Raw genomic sequence first — 21,002 nt, 5'->3', positions numbered from 1 at the left:
TAGTATGAAAAGAAGACTGTTGTTGGCTTCAAGAATTGAATGGTCAGAGTCATCTCACTGGGACATATAAGGAAAATGAACACTCTTGTTTCCCTGGACCTGAGAAACTGGGTTTTGCAACTTGTATTAGTGAAATGAACCCATTGGTTTCAAATCTAGCTGGAATCTCCTCCACATACTGGTTCTGTGGTGTCTGGCTCCATGGTTCTAAAAGATGGATAATCTAACTTCACAGAGGATATAAGTAACATCCCAGAAATGGAAGGATGGGGGGTACCACAGAAAATAACCATCACCAGGGAAGTGGTACAGAACAAATTGTTGGTGCTGCAGGCTGATAAGTCCATTGGTCCTGGTGGACTTTGTTCTAGGATCTTAAAAGAAGTGGCTACTTATGTAGTGTGTGTAGTTTTAATTTTCCAAAGTTCACTAGGTCAGGGAGAATGTAACTTTAATCAAAAAGGGAAGGAGAAAGAGGAAAAATGCAGAACAGTTAACTTATCATCTATCTATCTATATATTATATTTGCTACTAAAACTCAGATCTTGTATTTGTATTTATGTATATCTCTCTGAGAGACATGTGACATGTGGACCTGCAGCCAAAACGGTAAACCATAGCGCCACAATTTTTGCGCCACCTTAATCACCACTCGCGGCCACTGTTTATACCAAGTTTCATTTAAATCGGTCATATATCTTTTAAGTTACAGACTTTTTAAAGTTCAAAAATCTCATTTCTAAAGACCTTTTTCCAAGGGCTGCTGTGCGTATGACGTCACCATACAGCACGCACAGACTCTCTCTTCACTCGCACAAACAAGATGTATGCCGTTAGCGGAGCCACCCGCCCGCAATCAGGGGCTCCCCTCCCCTCTCTCCCCTCGCTTCTCTCCTCTCTCCCCTCGCTTCTCTCCTCTCTCCCCTCGCTTCGCTCTCCCCTCTCCCCTCTCCCTCTCTCTCCCCTCACCCCTCTCCCCTCTCTCCCCGCTCCCCTCTCCTCTCTTCCCCACAACTGTTGCGAGTAATCCCAGCTCGGCTAGGCCACAGCCGCCGCCGCGCTGCCCGTCTCCAGTTGTCCACCGCTTCGGGGGAGACGAGCAGCGCCTGGGGGGGGGGACGGGGAGAGTGGGAGGGGACGGGGAGGGTGCGAGGAGGAGAGAGTGGGGGTGGGAGGGAGAGTGGGACTGGGGAGGGGGACAGCGGGGGTGGGGGGGAGGGGGGTTGGTGGTGGGGGGAAGAGAGAGTGGGGGAAAGGGGGGTGCTGGGGAAAGGGGGCGTGGGGAAAGGGGGGTGGTGGAGAGTAAGTGGGACTGGAGGAGGAGAGAAAGGGGGGGTTGGGGGAATGGGCCAAAGTGGGGTGGTGGGGAAAGGGGGGGTGGGGGAGATTAAGAGTGGGGCTGGGGAGGAGAGAATGGGGGGGTGGGGGGAGGGGGGGAGTGGGGGGCGGGGGAAAGGGGGGTGGTGGAGGAGAGTAAGTGTGGGGCTGGGGGAGGGGGGGGGAGGGAAAGGGGGGTGTTGAGGAAATGGGCCCACTTTGTCCAGTATATTACAAAAACTCTCATCTTGATTGTTCCCCTTTTCCTGTATGTTTGTCCCCCCGTATGTTTGTCCCCCCGTATGTTTGTCCCCCCGTATGTTTGTCCCCCCGTATGTTTGTCCCCCCGTATGTTTGTCCCCCCGTATATTTGTCCCCCCGTATGTTTGTCCCGTATCTTTGTTTGTGCCGTTTTCATCCAGAAAAAAACGGTACACTATAGCTCGACAATATTAGGCCCACCCTACTCACCATTCCCCCTTGGTCTCAATAAATTGACTTTTGATACTTTTTTAAAACAATTTACCTAATAAACTTTAATAAATGCGCTTACCCCCCTCTCCCCGGGAGGACTAGCGGGAGGACCAGCGCCTGTCCCGGCGTGCCCCGCACCTGACCTTCCTCCCGTGGTGCAGTGTGGCGGCAGAAGGTCCAAGAAGATGGCCTTCGCTGCCGTTCGCCGCCAATCGCAGCTCTTCGGCGCCGAGCTGTAGGAGAGGCTTTGGGTCCAAGGCTCACTCCGGCTGCAGCGCTGGATGCACGGGCCGAGGTGAGTGCCTCACTCTCCCCTTCCCTGTCCTCCCTCGCCCGGCCATGGCCCCGGGGGACACTCCCTGCCTGGCAACAGCTCCATGGATAAGGCTTGCCGGGCCCGCCGGATTGTCAGTTGGGGGAGGGTTGCCTGGCTCGCAGGAGAGGCCTGCAGAAGAGATTTGGACCCAGTGGGTCCACGCCCGTCTAGTTTGTGATATATTAGCTTTGGAAAGATCCCCGTGGCTGGAAGGTTTGTAGAGATTTACAAGGAAAATTGCCAGGACTCTAGGGCCAGGGCAATAGGGGAAGGATGGACAGGTTAGGACTTTATTCCTTGAAACAGAGGAGACTGAGTGGTGATCTCCAAAGGAGTGTAGAATCATGGGGAAATCAGATAGGGTGAATGCACAGAGGATAGGAAGGGTTTAGAAGGACATGGGCCAAAATAGGGAAAATGGGACTAACTTCAATAGGACAACTTGGTTGGCAAAGACCTGCTACTGTGCTGTGTGACTCGATGATCCTAGAAATGGGCATCTTGACATCTGTGTCTTGATTGCTATTGCAGCAAGTTGAGTGGAATCCAGAAATTAAGCCACAAGACCATAGTTGCAGGAGTGCAAAAGATTATTGACTTCAATTATGGTCTAGATCTTTGAATATATTATCAAATCTCATATCCTACCAACTACACTCTTAGCCTCGTGTCCCTCAATATAATTTTGCTGTCTGTTGTCATGGATTATGATGGCCCCTTTTGTGGTGGCCAATAAACTATGAGGAAGGATGAGGTCTAAGAGCTATTTTTATTCTCTGCCGGTTGCCTGTTTGTAGAACCAATGCATGCCAGACTCTACAAGAGAGAAGAAAGTGATGTGTGTATCTTGTACGCAGTGTTTTGATGATGTGCCTGCTATGCTTGCAAGCTGTGAGAACTCGGTGTGAGACCTGGAGTCATGCCAAGTTTATGGAGATGTGGATATCTGAAATGAACACAGAATAAACTTTCCGGTTTTAGTTTAGTGTGAGGTTTTGTGGTTTTATTAGTGTTCAACAAAGTCAATTAGTTTCAGTAATTATAATTTTTCTGTTAAAATGGTGGGCCTGTGTAGGTTTAACCAAATTGGAATAGTGACATGTTCATATTCTTTATATTAATGATTTGGAAGAGAATGTAGGTGGCACATTTAGTAAGTTTACAGATAAATTGAAATTAGTGGTACAGAAAACAGCGAGTAAGGTTTGCTACAGTTATAATGGGATCTTCATCAACTGGCCAATGGGTTGAGGAATGGCAGATAGAGTGTAATTCAGTTAAATATGAGGTATTGTGGTAAGACAAACCAAGGCAAAACTTAGATATTAAATGTGGAGCCCTGTTGAGTGCTGTAGAATAGATAGACTGTGGAAAGTAATGAGACAGGTAGACAGGGTGGTGAAGAAGGCATTTGACACTCTTGGCTTCATCGGTCAGGATACTGAGTATAGGGGCTGGGACATGATGTTGCAGCTGTACATGATGTTGTTCATGGCCACATGTGGAGTGTTATATAGAGTTTTGATCACATTCCTATAAGAAAGATGTATTTAAACTGGAACGGATGCAAAAACAAGGATGCTACAAGCTCTGGACGGTTAAGTTACAAGGAGAGGCAGGATCGGCTGGGTGATCTTTTAGAGGTCGATAAAATCACGAGGGGCAGAGATAAGAAAAATAGCCAAGGTCAAGAGTGCTTAATTACTGCCAATGGACCAATGAAATTCTTACTTGCCGCAGCTTAAACAGGGCTGTAGCACAACACAAAGATAATATATAGTAATCAAAAATACAATAAATTAGTAACTGTATTACTAGGTAACCATGATAATGCAAAATAACCTGAAATCCACAATATAACCAAAGATACAGTCCACTGAAGATCATAGTTGCTGAGGTCAGAGTTGTATAATGTTCAAGGGCCTGATTATTGCTGGGAAGAAGCTGCTCTTGAACCTATTCCATCAGTTTTCAGGCTCCTGTACTTTCTTCCCGATGGTGAACTGAGAGCATGGCCAGGGTGGTTCGAGTCCTTGATGATATTGGAATCTAAAACTCGGGGGCCTAGGTGAGAAGGAAGGATTTTAAATGGACGAGGCAACTTTTTACTACAATAAAGTTGTGTTTATATGAATCATATTGTCAGAGGAAGTGGTAAAATTATGACATTAAGAAGACATTTGAATGGGTACATGGATAGGAAAAGTTTGGTGGGATATGGACAAGGTGTAGACAAATGAAACCAGCTGGGTTAGGCATTTGATTGGTGTGGATGAGTTGGGCCGAAGGGCATATTTCTGTGCTGTATAACTATCATTATGATCTCCGATTGTCCCTCCCACCACTCCACTTCTTCCTATAGGTAGATAACTTTTCTATTCTGCACCGTGAATGCCAGTGCCTCCAAAGCTTTCTCTTGCTGATATTGTGCCTTTGTTTCAAGAAGCCTGCAAAGACTTCCTGGAATGATTTCCACCACCATGTTCAGCCAAAATGTGCTCCCTTTTTAATAAGTTCCCCTTATTTTTTTTTCAGCATAAGCTGGGTTTAACTGATTCCTACAACTTATGAAATTGATCCCTGTAGTTATGCACCAAAGTGATAAACAGCATGATTGGTGCTGGCTAGTTGCTGGAATAATGTTAATGAAATTGTACTACATGAGGTCAAACAGATGTGAGTTAATCGGGCATTGCAACGCTCGAGCCAGTTTTCCAGTACTATCCAATTTAATTCCTGCATTTTCTCCAAGAAACCTGATTCTGACATTAATGAGCAAATACATTTTATTACTTGGGAAAATTAGAGAAAAATTAAAAGAAGATCTTTGAAAATAAAATGGAGGTAGATTAACGGATGCAATACTCTGTGCACCAAGAATTAATAACTAAATTCTTAAGAGCAAAGTGAACATTATATCTCCTGAAATATAACTAGATTAGTCCACATTTAGCTGATTCATTTTGGTACATTCAAATTGTGTATGTCATTAATATAAACCTGTTCACTGTTAAAATAACTTCCCTGAAGGGGGCTTGCTGAGGTTGTTAAAAAATTACAGAGAGGTGATTAAAATAAAGTCTGTTTTCAATTGGCCTATGGTACAAGTATAAGAACCGATCATTTGGAATTGTGGTTGTGTTTAGTCCTTTAAAAGAAATGTGATGAATTTTGAAATCTTTCAATATGTTAATATTTCAGAATAATATTGAACATTGCAATTTTCATTTTAGTTTAGTTTAAAGTTACAGCACGGAAACAGGCCCTTCAGCCCACTGAGTCCGTGCCGAACAGCGACCCCCGCACAGTAACACTATCCTACACACACTAGTGATAATTTACAATTATACCAAGCCAATTAGCTTGCAAATCTGTATATCTTTGGACTCTAGGAGGAAACCGGAGTACCTGGCGAAAAACCACGCAGGTCACAGGGAGAACGTACAAACTCCGTGCAGACAACACCCGTAATCAGGATCGAACCTGGGTTTCTGGCCCTGTAAGGCAGCAACTCTTCCACTGTGCCACCACACTGTTTTGGATCAAGACTCTGCCACAGACCTGCTGAGATCTTCCAGCAATCTGTTTTGATTCTAGATCCCAGCATCTACAATTTCTTTTGTCTTAATATTTCCTTTGCCCTTGATGTCTAGAACCAAGGACCCTTATCTAAAAATGAGGATTTGGCCATTCAGGACAAAGTTGAGAAGAAACTTCTTCTGATGTTAAATCTTTAGAATTATTCCCCAAAGGAACATTCACTGAATTTGTTCAAGTCATATTGAAACCATTTTGGGTGAGGGGGTGGAAGCCGGGGATATAGCACTATTCCAGGAATGTGGCAATCGGGTAATAGGTCATTTGGTACTTCACTCATTTGACACGGGTGGCACAGTGGCGCAGCAGTAGAGTTGCTGCCTTACAGTGCCAGAGACCGAGTTCAATACTGACTATGTGTGCTGTCTGTAAGCAGTTTGTGTGTTTTCCCTGTGAATGCATAGGTTTTCTCCGGTGCTTCGGTTTCCTCCCACATTCCAAAAATGTACAGGTTTGCAAGTTAATTGGCCAGTAAATTGTCCTTGGTGTGAAGGATAGAACTAGTGTACGGGGATCGCTGGTCGGCACAGACTTGGTGGGCCGAAGAGCCTGTTTTCACGCTGCATCTTTAAACTGAACTAAAAGCACTTTCTTAGGTCCCGGCATAAATTCCTTCCTTTATCGTTGAATGTTCCTCCCCCTTCCCTAGCTACCCTCTTGTGTTTAATGCACATATAAAATGCCTTGGGATTTTCCTCAATCACACTCACCAAGGACATGGCTCCGTTTAGCCCTCGTGATTCTCATTTTCTTTCCTGCTTCCTTTATATTCCGCAAGAGGCCTGTCTTATTTCAGCATCCTAAACATCGCATACGCATATTTTTTTATTTTGACTAAAATTATAACATCTCTAATCATCCATTGTTCCTGAACCTTCTGAAATGTTTCTGGAGCGTTAAGGTAGCAACTCTACTGCTGTGCTACTGTGTTGCCTATTGTGAAAGCAAATTTTTATTTAGCTGTACAATAAATACCACAAATTGGTTATGATATCAAAGAGAAAAGAACAAAAAGTCATAAAATATCAAGTGCCAATAAAACTAAATAAGCAATGAGCATTTGAAAATTGAAAAACAAACACATGATTGTTACTGATCAGCTAGTGGGTTGATTTGTATTTAGCTTGCCAAAAAAGGAAAGTAAGTTGCTTACGGCTACTCAAAGGAATGGAGTTCTTCCTGGTTCTGAACAAAGTAACATTAACTAATACCTTACTGAATAAAATGAAGATATTAAACAGCATTTAAAATGTGTCTTCTATGGTCTTGGGAACATCCTCTAATTGGAATAGCTTCTCTCTCATTGCTTACTTACCTAACCTAACTAAACTCTTGATCTTTTATATCTCCCATCAATCTTCTTTACTCCAAGGACAGCAATCCCAGGTTTACTATTGTAACTTTCTAATAAAAATCCCCCATCATTGGAAAGAGATCTGCCCCTGTCTGAAATCTTCATCCAGAACTTAAATTGGAAGAAGTATTCCAGTCGTGGCCTAACTATTCTTTACATGGGTTCAACGTAATCTTTCCGCTTTTGCATTTGTGTTTCAATTTGTTAACTTGAGAATTCCTTAACTTTTGTTAGTTCTATCTCAGCATTTTCTTCCACTTCCAAATGGGATTCTTACTCTCTGTTCCTGTAAGCCCTTTAAAACATTGTCATTTAGTTTATGTTATGTCTCCATTGTTCTTTCTGCCAATATGTATCACTTCACATCTCAATGAATTAAATTTATCTGTCACTTATCTGTTTTCTGTGCCAATCAATGTCCTCTTCTAATCTTGTACAATCGTCCTCATTGTTTACCATATCATCAGATTTTGTGTAAACTCCTGCACCTCCTCCAACCCCATCTATTGTATCCGCTGTTCCAGGTGTCAACTTCTCTACATCGGCAAGACTAAGCGCAGGCTCAGCGATCGTTTCGCTGAACACCTCCGCTCAGTCTGTCTTAACCAACCTGGCTCAGCACTTTAACTGCGCCTCCCATTTCCAATCTGACCTTTCTGTCCTGGGCCTCCTCCATTGCCAGAGTAAGGCCCAGGGCAAATTAGAGGAACAGCACCTCATATTTCGCTTGGGTAGTTTACACCCCAACGGTATCAACATTGACTTCTCTATCTTCAGATAGTCCCTGCTTTTGCTCTCTATCCCCTCCCCATCCCAGTTCCCCCACCAGTCTTACTGTCTCCTTCTACATCCTATCTTTGTCCCGCCCCATCCCCTGACATCAGTCTGAAGAAGAGACTCAACCCGAAATGTCACCCATTCCTTCTCTCCAGAGATGCTGCCTGACCCGCTGAGTTACTCCAGCATTTTGTGTCTACCATATTTAAAAGTTACTAGACCAAGTGAACCCGTTGGGCCCAAACCTCTCCTGCATTGGTGCAGCACCCTCCCCTCCCCCCCTCCTCCCTCCTCCCTCCTCCCTCCTCCCTCCTCCCTCCTCCCTCCTCCCTCCTCCCTCCTCCCTCCTCCCTCCTCCCTCCTCCCTCCTCCCTCCTCCCTCCTCCCTCCTCCCTCCTCCCTCCTCCCTCCTCCCTCCTCCCTCCTCCCTCCTCCCTCCTCCCTCCTCCCTCCTCCCTCCTCCCTTCTCCCTTCTCCCTTCTCCCCCCTCCTCCCCCTCTCCTTCCTCCCCCTCCCTCCCCCTCCCCCTTCCTCCCCAACCCCCTTCCTCCACCTCGCACCCCCTCCGTCCTCCCCTCCCCCTCCCTCCCTCTTCCCCCTTCCCCTCCTCCCATTCCATTCCCCTCAACCCCCCTTATCCTCCCCTCCTCCCTCCCTCCCCCGTCCCTCCCTAGGAGATAGATTTAAACTTTAAAATGTGAATAACTTAAAAAATATAACACTGATTTCAATGAAACTTCTTCCATTAGCACCAAATTGTCGACGGTGAATAAGTTGGATTTAAAATTGTCGCGCTATAGTGTACCGTTTTGGCTGTAGTTCAGGATCAAACAAACAAACGAACGAGAGTTTTAGTACATAGATGCATATAGATTTAAAACAAAACAGTGGTCTTAGCACTGAGCTTTGAGGAACACCACAATCTACTTTCCTACTTTCATCCGTACTGGAAAGGTTACCATTTATCACAGCTCTCCTTCTTTCCATAATACAATGTCTTATCTATTTTGCTGCTAACACTTTTATTCATGGAACTCAGTGTTGCTAACTTATCATTCATAAGAGCCTTTGCCAAACATCATCAGAAAATCTGTATATGTTGTATTCCTTGCCTGGTGAATGGAACAAATTGTTTGGGCTCAGAGAGAGGAGGTTCGACCTCGTGCATATTATTTGGCTCTATGGCTGCTAAGTCAGGACCAAATTGGCATCAATGTGGCAACTGGCACTAAATGCCATAATCAGAGAGGGAATTGGCATATTTGTACTATTGCCTTCTGGAAATGCACACACAAATCATGACTGCAGTCGGTATTCAAAGCTGATTTGATGCCAACTCTAACATTTTGGAGCTCCACGTTCTGCAAGATTTTGACATGTTCAGCAGCAGGACGACTAAGCAGGTTCATTAAAGAACAAAAATCAACCAACTTTTAGATCATTTGCTGACCGATTGATCTTTGCTGTTGCTGCAATTTGCTGATTTCTAGAGTTCTTTAAATTGCAAAAGCATGCAAGGATTAGTGTGTATTTCCCTCATTTAAAGCATCTGCATAAATCAGTTTCTGTCAGTTATGGCATTTAGCAGTGTGGGAGAAACAGCAGAGCGCATGCAAAGCAGGACAATTGGCTAGAATAGTGATGCACAGCTTGATAATCTGAAATACTTCCAGGGGGCAGTCACGTGCCATACATATTGATATGCTCATTTATGTATTTAGTTTTGACTCACTATTCAGATTTTCTAAATTCAACCATTCCCTTGAAGCGACAGTATTGGTTGATATGCATCCACTCTTAGAGGCCCCTTGATTCCTGGCACGGATCCTTTCCACGATCGATTACTCTCTGAGATCATTGCCACAAGCTATATCAGACACTTTACAATCTTGGCATATTATTCAACCCTGAACTGAAGTTAAGACATTTCATAACAAATATTGCCTATTTCTACTTCTGCAACAGAGGAACAGGAGTAGGCCTTCAGTCCCTCAAGCTTATTCAAACTTTCAGTTATGCCCTGGTTCATCCAAATCTCAAATCCACCTGTCTACAATCTTTATTTAATCGTTGTCTAAAAAAAACATTGCTCCCTGAGGCCCAATTCAACCAATCCATTGCAAAGAGCTCTTGTTTAGTATTTACCATCATCAGATTTGGCATTCTGGGGACTCATTTATCATTCTCCAATTTCTATAACTCTGGGCTTCTGGGTAACCTCAAAACAACACTAATTATAGATCCATTAGCAGGCAACTGTGGTAATGTGATAGAATAAATAATTCCAACCGATTAGCAATGAGTTCAGAATTGTCACCAGTGTTTCACAATCATATTTTGCTATTTGGGATCTTTTACCATAAGTAACAAAGCCTGATTCCCATGTCTATAATAAGAAAACTGTTTTGGCACAATGCAATGGGACATATGCTTGGCATAACTCAATTTCTATAATACTTGATTTATGCATCTCACTTATATCAAGGGAAAGGTGAGGTACACCTTCACATTAGTCAAAAAAATAAATCAAGGAATGAGGGCACAAGGAGTTATGAGGGAGAACAGAAAGCATACGGAGCTCACAGTAATTCTGAGTCAACCACACAGATTCAGGACTGGCTGACAGCACAAAATGTCCTCTCAGTAAAGCAACATAGTTGTTTTATTAAGGACTAGCAGTTCAAAAAGTGAATACAAAAATCACCAGGATACAGGAAATCAGTTAATTGTTGGGTTAATAGCAGGAACTAGGCAAACAAAGTTGGCAGATTGTTGTAACTAATTTGCTGAGGACCTTCTGGGTGTGAGGTCCTTCTGATTCTTCCCTCAGACTCTTATCAGTTCACACTTCTCAGTGGCATCAAAATGCTTAGTGATATATAGAAATGCCCTGTCAATATCTTCCAGCACCCTGGAAAAGATTCATTAAAACATCTTTTTCACGTTCAGTTTGGCATTTGGGACTAAATTGTGATTCTGTAATCCATTCACAGGGATGGTTGGTTTTGGCAACTGGAATGACATTTCAGGCAAGCTTTCAAAGAGAATGTTTTATTAGATTATTTTTATTTCCTCTCCAGCTGTATATATGTACCATTATACCAATGTTTCCCTCTTGCTTCATAGGATTATGGGACATTTTAAGAATCAAACCCATCTGAAGGCATTGAATCACAGCTAAATGGAGGATTTAAAAAAATACTTGTTATGATCATGTGATATATTGGTCCAAAAGTGATAGGTCAGAGTTTTTGCCATGGTAACAGGGGAGAGGCTGGACAGTTGGGTTTGAAGAGGATGGGGGAGGGTGATCCTATCTGCCAGACAAGGTCAGAGGTTGTTTCCTCAGTGAAATTAGCATTTTCTTGTCAGCTTATAACAAAATGCCTGCTGACAACTCTGAAGCTGGCTGGATAGAAACATTCTATACACAGGAGCTAGGACAAGGAGGAGGAGTAGATGGAAATTCTCAGCAGGCTATCATCATTCAGCATGCTTTGAGGAAATTTTTCCTTTCAGAACTTATGTAAGGAACACTGAAATATCTGCCATCCAGTTAGGATTTGCCACTTGGTATTTTTGCAACTGCAACCAGAGAGTACAGACTTCATTGTCAGTGGCTATCAATGTGACTGTGGTATTTAACTTTCTTGCATCGGAGATTTTCAGGCCTGGAGAAATTTGCAACATATTGCTCATCCCCTCTGCAGTTGGGGAAAGGAAATGATTTAAGAGACCCATCTACACGTTGTTCCTCCTAAGCAGAAGACTGCAGACAGACAAAAGACAAAACTTTATAAAGGTTACCATTGGAAGATGGTACCAAAAACCTGACATATAACTGACAACCCTAAGATGGCCTGTAATCAATAGGTCCCCCAGTACCCACTGATATGGTTACAGGCAGCACAGCACACAGATGCAAAGGACATTCATGATAGTTTAATTCTGTGGCAATCCACCATACTGACTATATTTGAGCTGCACAAAATATAGAATTAAAGCAAGGACACTGAACGGCAAGGCCTATATGCTGATAACATTGGTCGTGACTTTTGTAGATAATTCATGCACACATCAATAATATTCATACAAAGAAAATAATACTGCCACGTGAATGTATGAAGCGTACTCAACCAATGCTTTTGGAGTCAAATGTCCCAGGTAGATGAAATATCTTATTGAGATCAACCAATGTACACCCACCGAACCCCCAACATCAGAAACCAAACTTTAGCCTATTTGTAATTCACAAATGTTACAAAATTACAACAAAAAAACACTGCATAAGTGTAAAGGCAATGGAACAAGACAGGCTTTTGGTTGTAATACTGAAACCTACATTCCAAATCTAGTCATGCCTCAAACCCAGTAGTTAGTTCCAACACAGACATCTGCCCAGTAATATGAAAATCATTAAGTAAGGCTCGGTTCACAAAAGCCAGCACAGTTGCGTATCCCGTTAATTACCAACATCAGGTACTACCAGCAAAGTGATCAAAAATAGGATTAAAGAAAATCCAAAATCATTTTGTACATGCATTAAAAATAAAGTAGTAGGAAGAGGGTAGGACCACTGAAGAACAAAGGTGGGAATTTATGCCTGGAGCCAGGGGAAGCAGATGAGGTACCAAACAACTACTTTGAATTGGTATTCACCAAGAAAAGGAACATGGAGGATAGAGAGATCAGTGACAAGTATGCTAATATTCTAGGACATGTTGAGATCAAGGAGGAGGAGGTGTTGGATTTATTGAAGGACATTAAGGTGGATAAGTTCCCAGGGCCTGATGGGATCGATCCCAGTTCATTGAGAGAGGCAAAAGAGGATATTGCTAGGGCCTTGTCCTAGATCTTTGTATCCTCTCAAGTAACAGGCATGGTTCCAGAGGGTTGGAGAGTAGCCAATGTTATTTCTTTGTTTAAGAAGGGAATTAGGAATAATTTCCAGGAACTATTTTCCAGGAAATTATAGGCCACTGAACCTCATGTCAGTGTTTGGGAACCTATTAGTGAGAATTCTTAGGGATAGGATTTAATTGCATGGGAAAAAAAACCATGGGCTTTTTGGGGATAGTCCACATGGCTTTGTGCAGGGCAGCTAATGTCTTGTGAACTCAAATTAGTTTTTTGTCAGCATCATCTTTCCTTAACTACCAAAACAAAGACTGATCCATCTCCAACTCTTGCATTTCTCAACTTTATTTGCATTTCAGGGGATTGCTTGCAACCTGTGTGCACCAAAAGCACTGTTGCCCCTGCAACATTACCTCCACCTTTAACAACATTTAACAACATTACTTCCTGTCCTTTCCATCCCCACAATTTTGCAATCTTTTCTGATGATTCCACATCTACTCTTCAAATCTGTTTTTCATTTTACTTAATCGAGGTGTCTTCTGTACCATAGTTGCAGCTCTCAACTGCATTTGATCCATTCCATAAACCTCTGTTCTCCCCCCTTTTCTCCCACCTTGCTTCCATCCCCACAGTCTCCATATTCAACGGATCATCCTCCAAGATTTCAGATACGTCTGACATGATCAACAGGCATATCTTCCCCTTCCCTTTCACCATTTCCTCGGTGACACTGTACTTTAGTCTTACATCTCCGCTGAAACCCGCTCCTCTTTCCACAAAATCTTTTCATACAATAGCATGAAGGAGTATCTGTCCTTTTACTTTGTTCCTTCCAGGTGTCGCAGTGATTTTTTTTTCTACTTTCAATTGAGAATCCTGCATTCAGTGCTGTGATGTGATCTCTGATTTACTGTAGAAACCAAATTCAGATTGGGTAATTACTTTGCAGAGTATCTCCACTCAATCCACAGAAGTCACCTTGAGCTCCGAGTTGCTGGTCGCTTTAGTTCTCTACCTCCCCCTCCGCTCTCCACTTCTGTCCTCCCCACCTCCCCAACCTCTTTGTCTTTAACTTCCTAGATTGTTCCAACAAAATTCTACATGGACTCGCGGAACAGTACTTCATTGTCAGACTTGGGGTGGGAGTTACAGTCTTCGGAATTTAACATTAGTGGTGTCATGTCAATTATTCTTGGGTCTCCTGCATATTCCAAAGTAATTCCAGTGTTGACATATTTTGGATGTAAGAGTAAAGGAAAAAAGTTGGGCTTATGCCCCTTGAAGGAAATAAATTTTGAGGGAAGATTTGGCAATGATGTACCAAATCATAACAGGTTAGATTGGGGAAATCGGAAAACTGTTCCCGTCAGCAGATATTTCAAAAACCATTGGCACAGATTTTCCATTTTGGGCATAAAATAATAGAACCAAATAGAAGTTCTGGAAATTGCTTCATGTGAATATGATGGAAATAGAATTGATCAGGACTTTCAGAGGGAAATTCATCAGGTATAAGAGAAAATAATTTGCAAGGCTTTGGGAAAGGGTGGACAAATGGGACTGACAAGATGGTTCTACTGGTTTCCCCATGGGCGACGTGGCACCCTTCTGTATCGTAACAATTCTTTGAACCTGTCTCTCCACCTTTTGCACACAATTTGGAGGAGTGCGTTCTCTCCTCATTCTGTGGTATTCTTGAATTTCTCCTGGGTCAATCAGTTCCAGTGCGCCTGCTGGCACCTACTGTAACCTTTATACAGCTCACTATCAAGAAGTACAGGTTAACTTTAGTTGTGCAGGTTAGCTTTAAAAGCTTTATGATATTATCCCCCAAGTTAAGACATGCATCACGTGATAACTGGAGGCTGCCGGCAGCATAAAATTGGCATGTTGCCTGCATCAGAAGCATCGGCATAGGTTAATCACTTATTGCAATCCCCATGACCTTTCTCGGCAGCTCTCCAGTTTGGTCTCCTTTGTGTTTCCAAAATCTTGGGTAGAATTTATTTTGCACAATATGTCTTCACGTTGGTTATGTAATTGTGATTTATAACCTGTAAAACTCCTGAAGCATTTAATAAATGTCATACAACACTGAGTGATAACGGAACAGGTGCTGGAGCCGCAACTATTTACAATATATATTAATGATTTGGATGATGGAATTAGAAGTAACACTAGCACGTTTGCAGATGACACAAAGCTGGATGGCAGTGTGAACTGTGAATAGGATGTTAGAAGGTTGCAGGGTGACTTGGACAGGTTGAGTGAGTGGGCAGATGCATGGCAGATGCATTGTAACGTAGATAAATGTGAGGTTATCCACTTTGGCGGCAAAAACAAGGAGGCAGATTATTATCTCAATGGTGTCAGATTAGGTAAAGTGGAAGTGCAACAAGACCTGGGTGTCCTTGTACACCAGTCACTGAAAGTAAGCGTGCAGGTACAGCAGGCAGTGAAGAAAGCTAATGGCATGTTGGCCTTCATAACGAGAGGATTTGAGTTTAGGAGCAAGGAGTTCCTGCAGTTGTATAGGGCCCTGGTGAGACCACATCTGGAGTATGGTGTGCAGTTTTGATCTCCTAATTTGAGGAAGGACGTCCTTGCTGTTGCAGTGTCCAGTGCAGCGTAGGTTCACAAGGTTAATCCCTGGGATGGCGGGACTGTCATATGAGGAAAGATTGGAAAGACTGGGCTTGTATTCACTGGAGTTTAGAAGGATGAGAGCGGATCTCATAGAGACAAATAAAATTATAAAAGGACTGGACAAACTAGATGCAGGAAAAATGTTCCCAATGTTGGGGGAGTCCGGAACCAGGGGGCACAGTCTAAGAATAATCTGAGGAATTTAAAACTGAGGTGAGAAGAAATGTTTTCACCCAGAGAGTTGTGAATTTTTGGAATTCTCTGCCACAGAAGGCAGTGGAGGCCAATTTACTGGATGAATTTAAAAGAGAGTTAAATGGATCTCTAGGGGCTAGTGGAATCAAGGGATATGGGAGAAGGCAGGCACAGGTTACTGATTGTGGATGATCAGCCATGATCACAATGAATGGCGGTGCTGGCTCGAAGGGCCAAATGGCCTCCTCCTGCACCTATTTTCTATGTTTTTATTCTGAAGTTTTTTACATGTGGCTCATTATGTTAACTCTGAAGAGAGGTGAAGTATGATTCCAGAGCAGGTAAATAAATGGTCACTGAAAGTATAAAACTGTGTTCTGTGATCGCTGAAACAATTTTGTTACTCTTTTAATCTTTATACAGGAGTTAAATCCCTTTTTTTAAAGTTTGGTTTGACTCTGGTTTTTGGTACCAACTTCCAATATCACAAGCAGAATCTTTGTCATTTTCACATGATCCAGAAAACACAAAAAATAAAGAAGGAAAATCTAACCGCTGGACATTTGTGGTTCCTTTTCATAATTTAAATGTTCTTAAAATAATACATTTTTAATAACAAGGAAAGGACAATCAAAGTAGCAGGAGGACAAAAGCAATAATACACGATTGCAGTTCCTTGATTTTGGTGAGTGTGACTGAACCACAAGAAAGAAAATTCAAATATGTCAAAAAAAAGTTGCAGAAATATGTCGAGGAACTTTTCCAGTATTTTTTTGTCTTTATCAGACTGGAGAAAATAAGACAAATTCTGGAAGATGTTTTGCGTAAATACATGTTACAAAATTGCAATGCAGTTAATTTTACCACTTCTGTTTGCTTTATTCCATGTGTAAAACATGTGCCTTTGAAAATTCAGTAAGGTCATAATTTAAACAACTGAGGTCTGTTTGTCTCTTTTATAACAGAATAACAAACCATTTCAACCCAATCTGCCTAAAACATGCCACATGTAAATGGGGCCTATCCTTTGACCTGTGTCCTTTTAGCTATGGATCAGTCCACATGCTCTATGAAGCCAGGCAGGCTCATTTGAAATGCAGATGCTGTGGGGATGGGGATGTGCCCCTTTTTATTCATGCTGTATCTGTCAGTGTGAAAAATAGCTGGCTCAAGGGTCATCTATCCATGCACACTTAATTATTTTTCTTGGACCTACAGAACTGTCGCAGGCAGTAGTGGACGCAGGAGCTGTTCCTCTTCTGGTTCTTTGTATCCAAGAACCAGAGGTGCCACTAAAAAGGATTGCAGCTTCTGCTCTCAGTGATATCGCAAAACAATCCCCAGAGCTGGCTCAAACTGTGGTGGATGCAGGGTCTATTGCTCATCTAGCTCAGATGATTCTGAACCCTGATGCAAAGCTGAAGGTGAGTGTGTGTATTCTAAATGTTATACCATTGCTGCAGTGAAAGCAAATACATCAATCGAATGCATTGCATGTATGGAATTTTAATTGAATTAAATGTTAATTGTTAAAATAATGTATTCTTTTGTTACTGAAATAAAATAGTTTTAAAATAGTTTTCTCGTGTACATAGAGTTCAACTTTGATTTATCAGTCATGATTGCTTACCTGTTGGTTCAAGATGTAATAAATATTTTAACAATGTTGTTTCTCAGTTCATCTTATGTTTACAGTTTATCAATGCGAGGCTCATACCATTTAAAAAAAAACTTGGGTTGAAGCAGTGCTTTTTTTTGCCGGTATGCATATCAATAAAAAATTAGCTACATTTATCAACTTTTTTCCCTTCGATTTACCCCCCAAGTTCTGTTTTGATTTTGTGACCAATCAACTTCTGTTTTAATTTTAAAAAATAACTAAAAAGTATGAAGTTGACACGTTAAAAATGTGAAAATCTAATTTTTAACTTTTTAGAGGTATCGTCACAAAAGAAAAGCACTGGGTTGAAGTAACCTCTTGGTTAACAATGTAAATTTAATTGCTTCATTGTAACAACTCTATTCACCAATTTGAAGTTGTGTTCTTTTTCTGTGTTCTACAGCGTCAGGTATTTTCTGCTCTCGGTCAAATTTCAAAGCATTCTGTAGATTTGGCAGAAATGGTCGTGGAAGCCGAAATTTTTCCTTCCGTTCTAACATGCCTAAAAGACCCAGATGAATATGTGAAAAAAAATGTTGCCACATTAATTCGGGAAATTGCCAAGCATACTCCTGAGGTAAAAGTATTTCCTTTTAGGTGTGCAGTGACACATCTGAAAGTTTGTTGTGTTTGTTGGACAGTCAGACAGTAATGATATTTTTGTTTCCACTAAAAATATTAAAATATATAATAAACCTGTTGATAATACTTTAGCCATGAAATTCTGCTTTAGGACCACAGTGCAAACCATTCTTTCAGCTTTATTCCTAATTTACTTTACTCGTTCAATTCCTATGGGATTGTGTAAGGGGCACAGATATCTACTTTGCTAAGTGGAAAAGCAGATCTGGGGAGCTAAATCTAAAATACAGGAAACTGAGCAAAGAATCCAGGGGCAACTAGAAGTGGGAATCTGATACTAAGGAGGCTGGGAAAGAGAATCATGCAGTTCAGATACATAAGTCGGATCCTTGATATTAGGTGAAGTGAAACTACTGGATATGAAATTGACAGGATGTGAAAATGCAGAGGCTGGAAGCAACTGAAAACGTGTCATGTGGTTCTCTCATTCTTTTACTACCTGTAGAAAAGAAAGTGTCTTTTACATGGCCCCTTTCTTCTTTCTTTTAGGTGTCCTAAACTGCTGTACAGCAAGTGAAGTACTAATGAAATGTAATCATGGTTGCAATATATGAAACACACCAATCAAATTGTCCAGCAACTTCCCACCAATATCAATATAATAATAATAATTTGTTTTGGTAATGTTGAATGGGACATTATTATTGCCCAGGATTTGGGGAATAACTTTAAACGGTCCCATAGACAGACTGAATGAACGAACACAAAACTGCAGATGCTGGTTTACATAAAAAAGACACAAATTGCTGGAGTAACTCAGTGGCATCTCTGGACATGATGTTCTCCAGAGATGCTACCTGACCTGCTGAGTTACTTCAGCACTTTGTGTGTTTTTAATCCACGGAAAGACTGCATCTCTAATAGTACAACCGTCAGTTTTCCACTGGAATGTTAGGCTGGATTGTTATGTTTAATTCTCTGGACTGGGAATTGAACATGAAACCTCGTACTCGGATGCAAATGTTACCAACTGAGATGCGACTGACATTTTCAATACTTTTTTGAACAGTGATTTTTCATTAGAATTTTGATTAGGCATGCTAATAAGCAATTCTCATCCCCATAAATTATCATTTATAATCTGCACTCTAAAACCTCCATTCAACAATGCACATTTAAAAACTAGGGCAACCATAAATAAGTCCATATTACTTTCCCAAAACTGGATAGCTTTGGACCATTCCAGTAAACTGCAGTTGCTTACATGGTTCTATGACATGAATCTGCCTGTGTTACAAATCAAGAGTTTATTTTCACCATTTTTAATAGAATAACAATTTTTCACAAGGTTATCAATAAACAAGAATACTAACAGAACCTTTATGATTATATAAAATGAGCTGATTACTTGCATCATTTTATGATACATGGTCAGGATGTGTATGCAATATTTTACATTATATATGGAAAATGAACTGAATTAATTTTGTTGTATTAAATAGTGTTTTTGCTCAATTTTGAGTAATCGTAATATATCTGAATTACGCCAGACATTTGATCTCATTTCCTGGATTTGGTTGCAGTTAAAGTTTAATTAATGAAATACAAGGAATTTCTTTAGGGAAGAGTTCGGGAAAAAAATAAATCATTATGATTGTAAATGGGTTTTTGCCTTAGTTATGAGAGCTTAACAGAAGACTCAGTGATGTTGATCACTATTTGATTGTTTATTATTTCACATGACTACATTTAAATATTTTGTATTTAAATATGTACAGTTAGATCACAGAAGATGTATAGAATAGCAAATCTTTTTTTTTTTTTGAAACAGCATTTAAAGGATTGATCAATTTCCAGAAAACATGCAATTAATCAAAATAAAAATCACCCTCTAGGGCTACAAATAACCTCCTTAGTTCTTGAGTGATTCACTTTAAATCTCAATTTTTGTCCCTGTTATTTTTTTCTGAACAGCCTTCTCGAGGTACAGTGAGCTCTCTCAATTTTTTTTTCAATTAAATGGATTATTATAGATAATGTGAAAGCATTGCTAGGATTGTGAGAAAGTAGAAGGCATTTGATAAGCAACTGATTTTAACTGTTGCCTATTATTTACTGAAAGGAAATTGACTGCTTAATTTTGTAGTAGTTTCTTTAAATGTTAATAATTCCTCAAATGATCTTGGATATTTTCACATTCAAATAATTAGAGTAAACATAATCTGAGATATTTAAAGCAAAAAGTATGTAGTTGCTTCAATTGTAGAATAATGTTAATATATTTTTCAGATTAGAGAAATATAACTACATATCCTCCTTATTTTAATGTAACCAATCTATGTTTGGTAGTTAATTTGTTTAGTTGTTCGTAACATTTCATCTGTTCAGCTATCAAAAAGGAAGGGAATAGGAAACAACAAGTCTCACTTCATAAACAGAAATGCAGTGGTGTTCACTTTTAAATAATTTAAATGGTTTAACAGAAACAGGGCAGTATAATGTGCATGTGCATCAGTTTATGGGGGAAGCATTTGCTTTTGTTTAAGTTGTTATTGGGTTGTCTTATTCGATAGAATCCGACTAACCACCTTGTTATTTTTTTCTTTCCTCCTCTAGCTGTCTCAGCTTATTGTTAATACAGGAGGTGTGGCTGCTGTCATTGATTATATCGGTGATTCTAAAAGTAATGTCAGGCTGCCTGGTATTATGATGCTTGGCTATGTGGCTGCTCACTCAGAGAACCTGGCAATGGCAGTGATTGTCTCCAAGGTTAGAGCGTGGTTCATTATCTGTATATTAGCATTACAATGAGACCCTAGAAAAAGGACTACAAATTAATCTAGCTGCAAAGCATACTAGAGAGCAGTGGTGTATTGATTTGTTGGTTATTACTCCCAGAAGGATTGAGATTGCTGATGTAAATTTTCTGTTGCTCATTATTTCACTTCTTTCTGTTTCAGTAAGAATGAGTTTGTTACTTTTATTTTAATGTAGTAAGTGTCAAAGTAAATCTTAATTATGACTTTTAATTTAAATACTTTAATTACAGTAATTTGTACTGTTAATAAAATCTGATATGGTTATCTACAGGGCTTCTGCTGTGCAGTGGCGTGATACTCAATTACCCTCTTACCCCAATACCCACCCTGCTCCCCCCATCCCCACCCCCACACGGCTAGAATTAATACCTCATGATCATACGATGACAAATGCGGTTCCCATT

At 40.9% G+C, this 21,002-nt stretch overlaps 1 protein-coding gene across 2 annotated transcripts in view; it reads left to right on the top strand.

The window, feature by feature from the left end:
- Positions 1-21,002, top strand: part of spag6 (sperm associated antigen 6) — an 86,618-nt gene that overhangs the window by 51,355 nt on the left and 14,261 nt on the right. For both annotated transcript variants that reach the window (XM_078427691.1, XM_078427683.1), the window contains exons 5-7: positions 16,756-16,961; positions 17,601-17,774; positions 20,396-20,548. In XM_078427691.1, the coding sequence (XP_078283817.1) occupies positions 16,756-16,961; positions 17,601-17,774; positions 20,396-20,548 (533 nt within the window). The remainder of the gene's footprint in view (positions 1-16,755; positions 16,962-17,600; positions 17,775-20,395; positions 20,549-21,002) is intronic.

This window comes from Rhinoraja longicauda, chromosome 2, assembly GCF_053455715.1.
Source record: "Rhinoraja longicauda isolate Sanriku21f chromosome 2, sRhiLon1.1, whole genome shotgun sequence".
Taxonomy (NCBI): Eukaryota; Metazoa; Chordata; class Chondrichthyes; order Rajiformes; family Arhynchobatidae; genus Rhinoraja; species Rhinoraja longicauda.
This window is presented reverse-complemented; position numbering and strand designations above follow the sequence as displayed.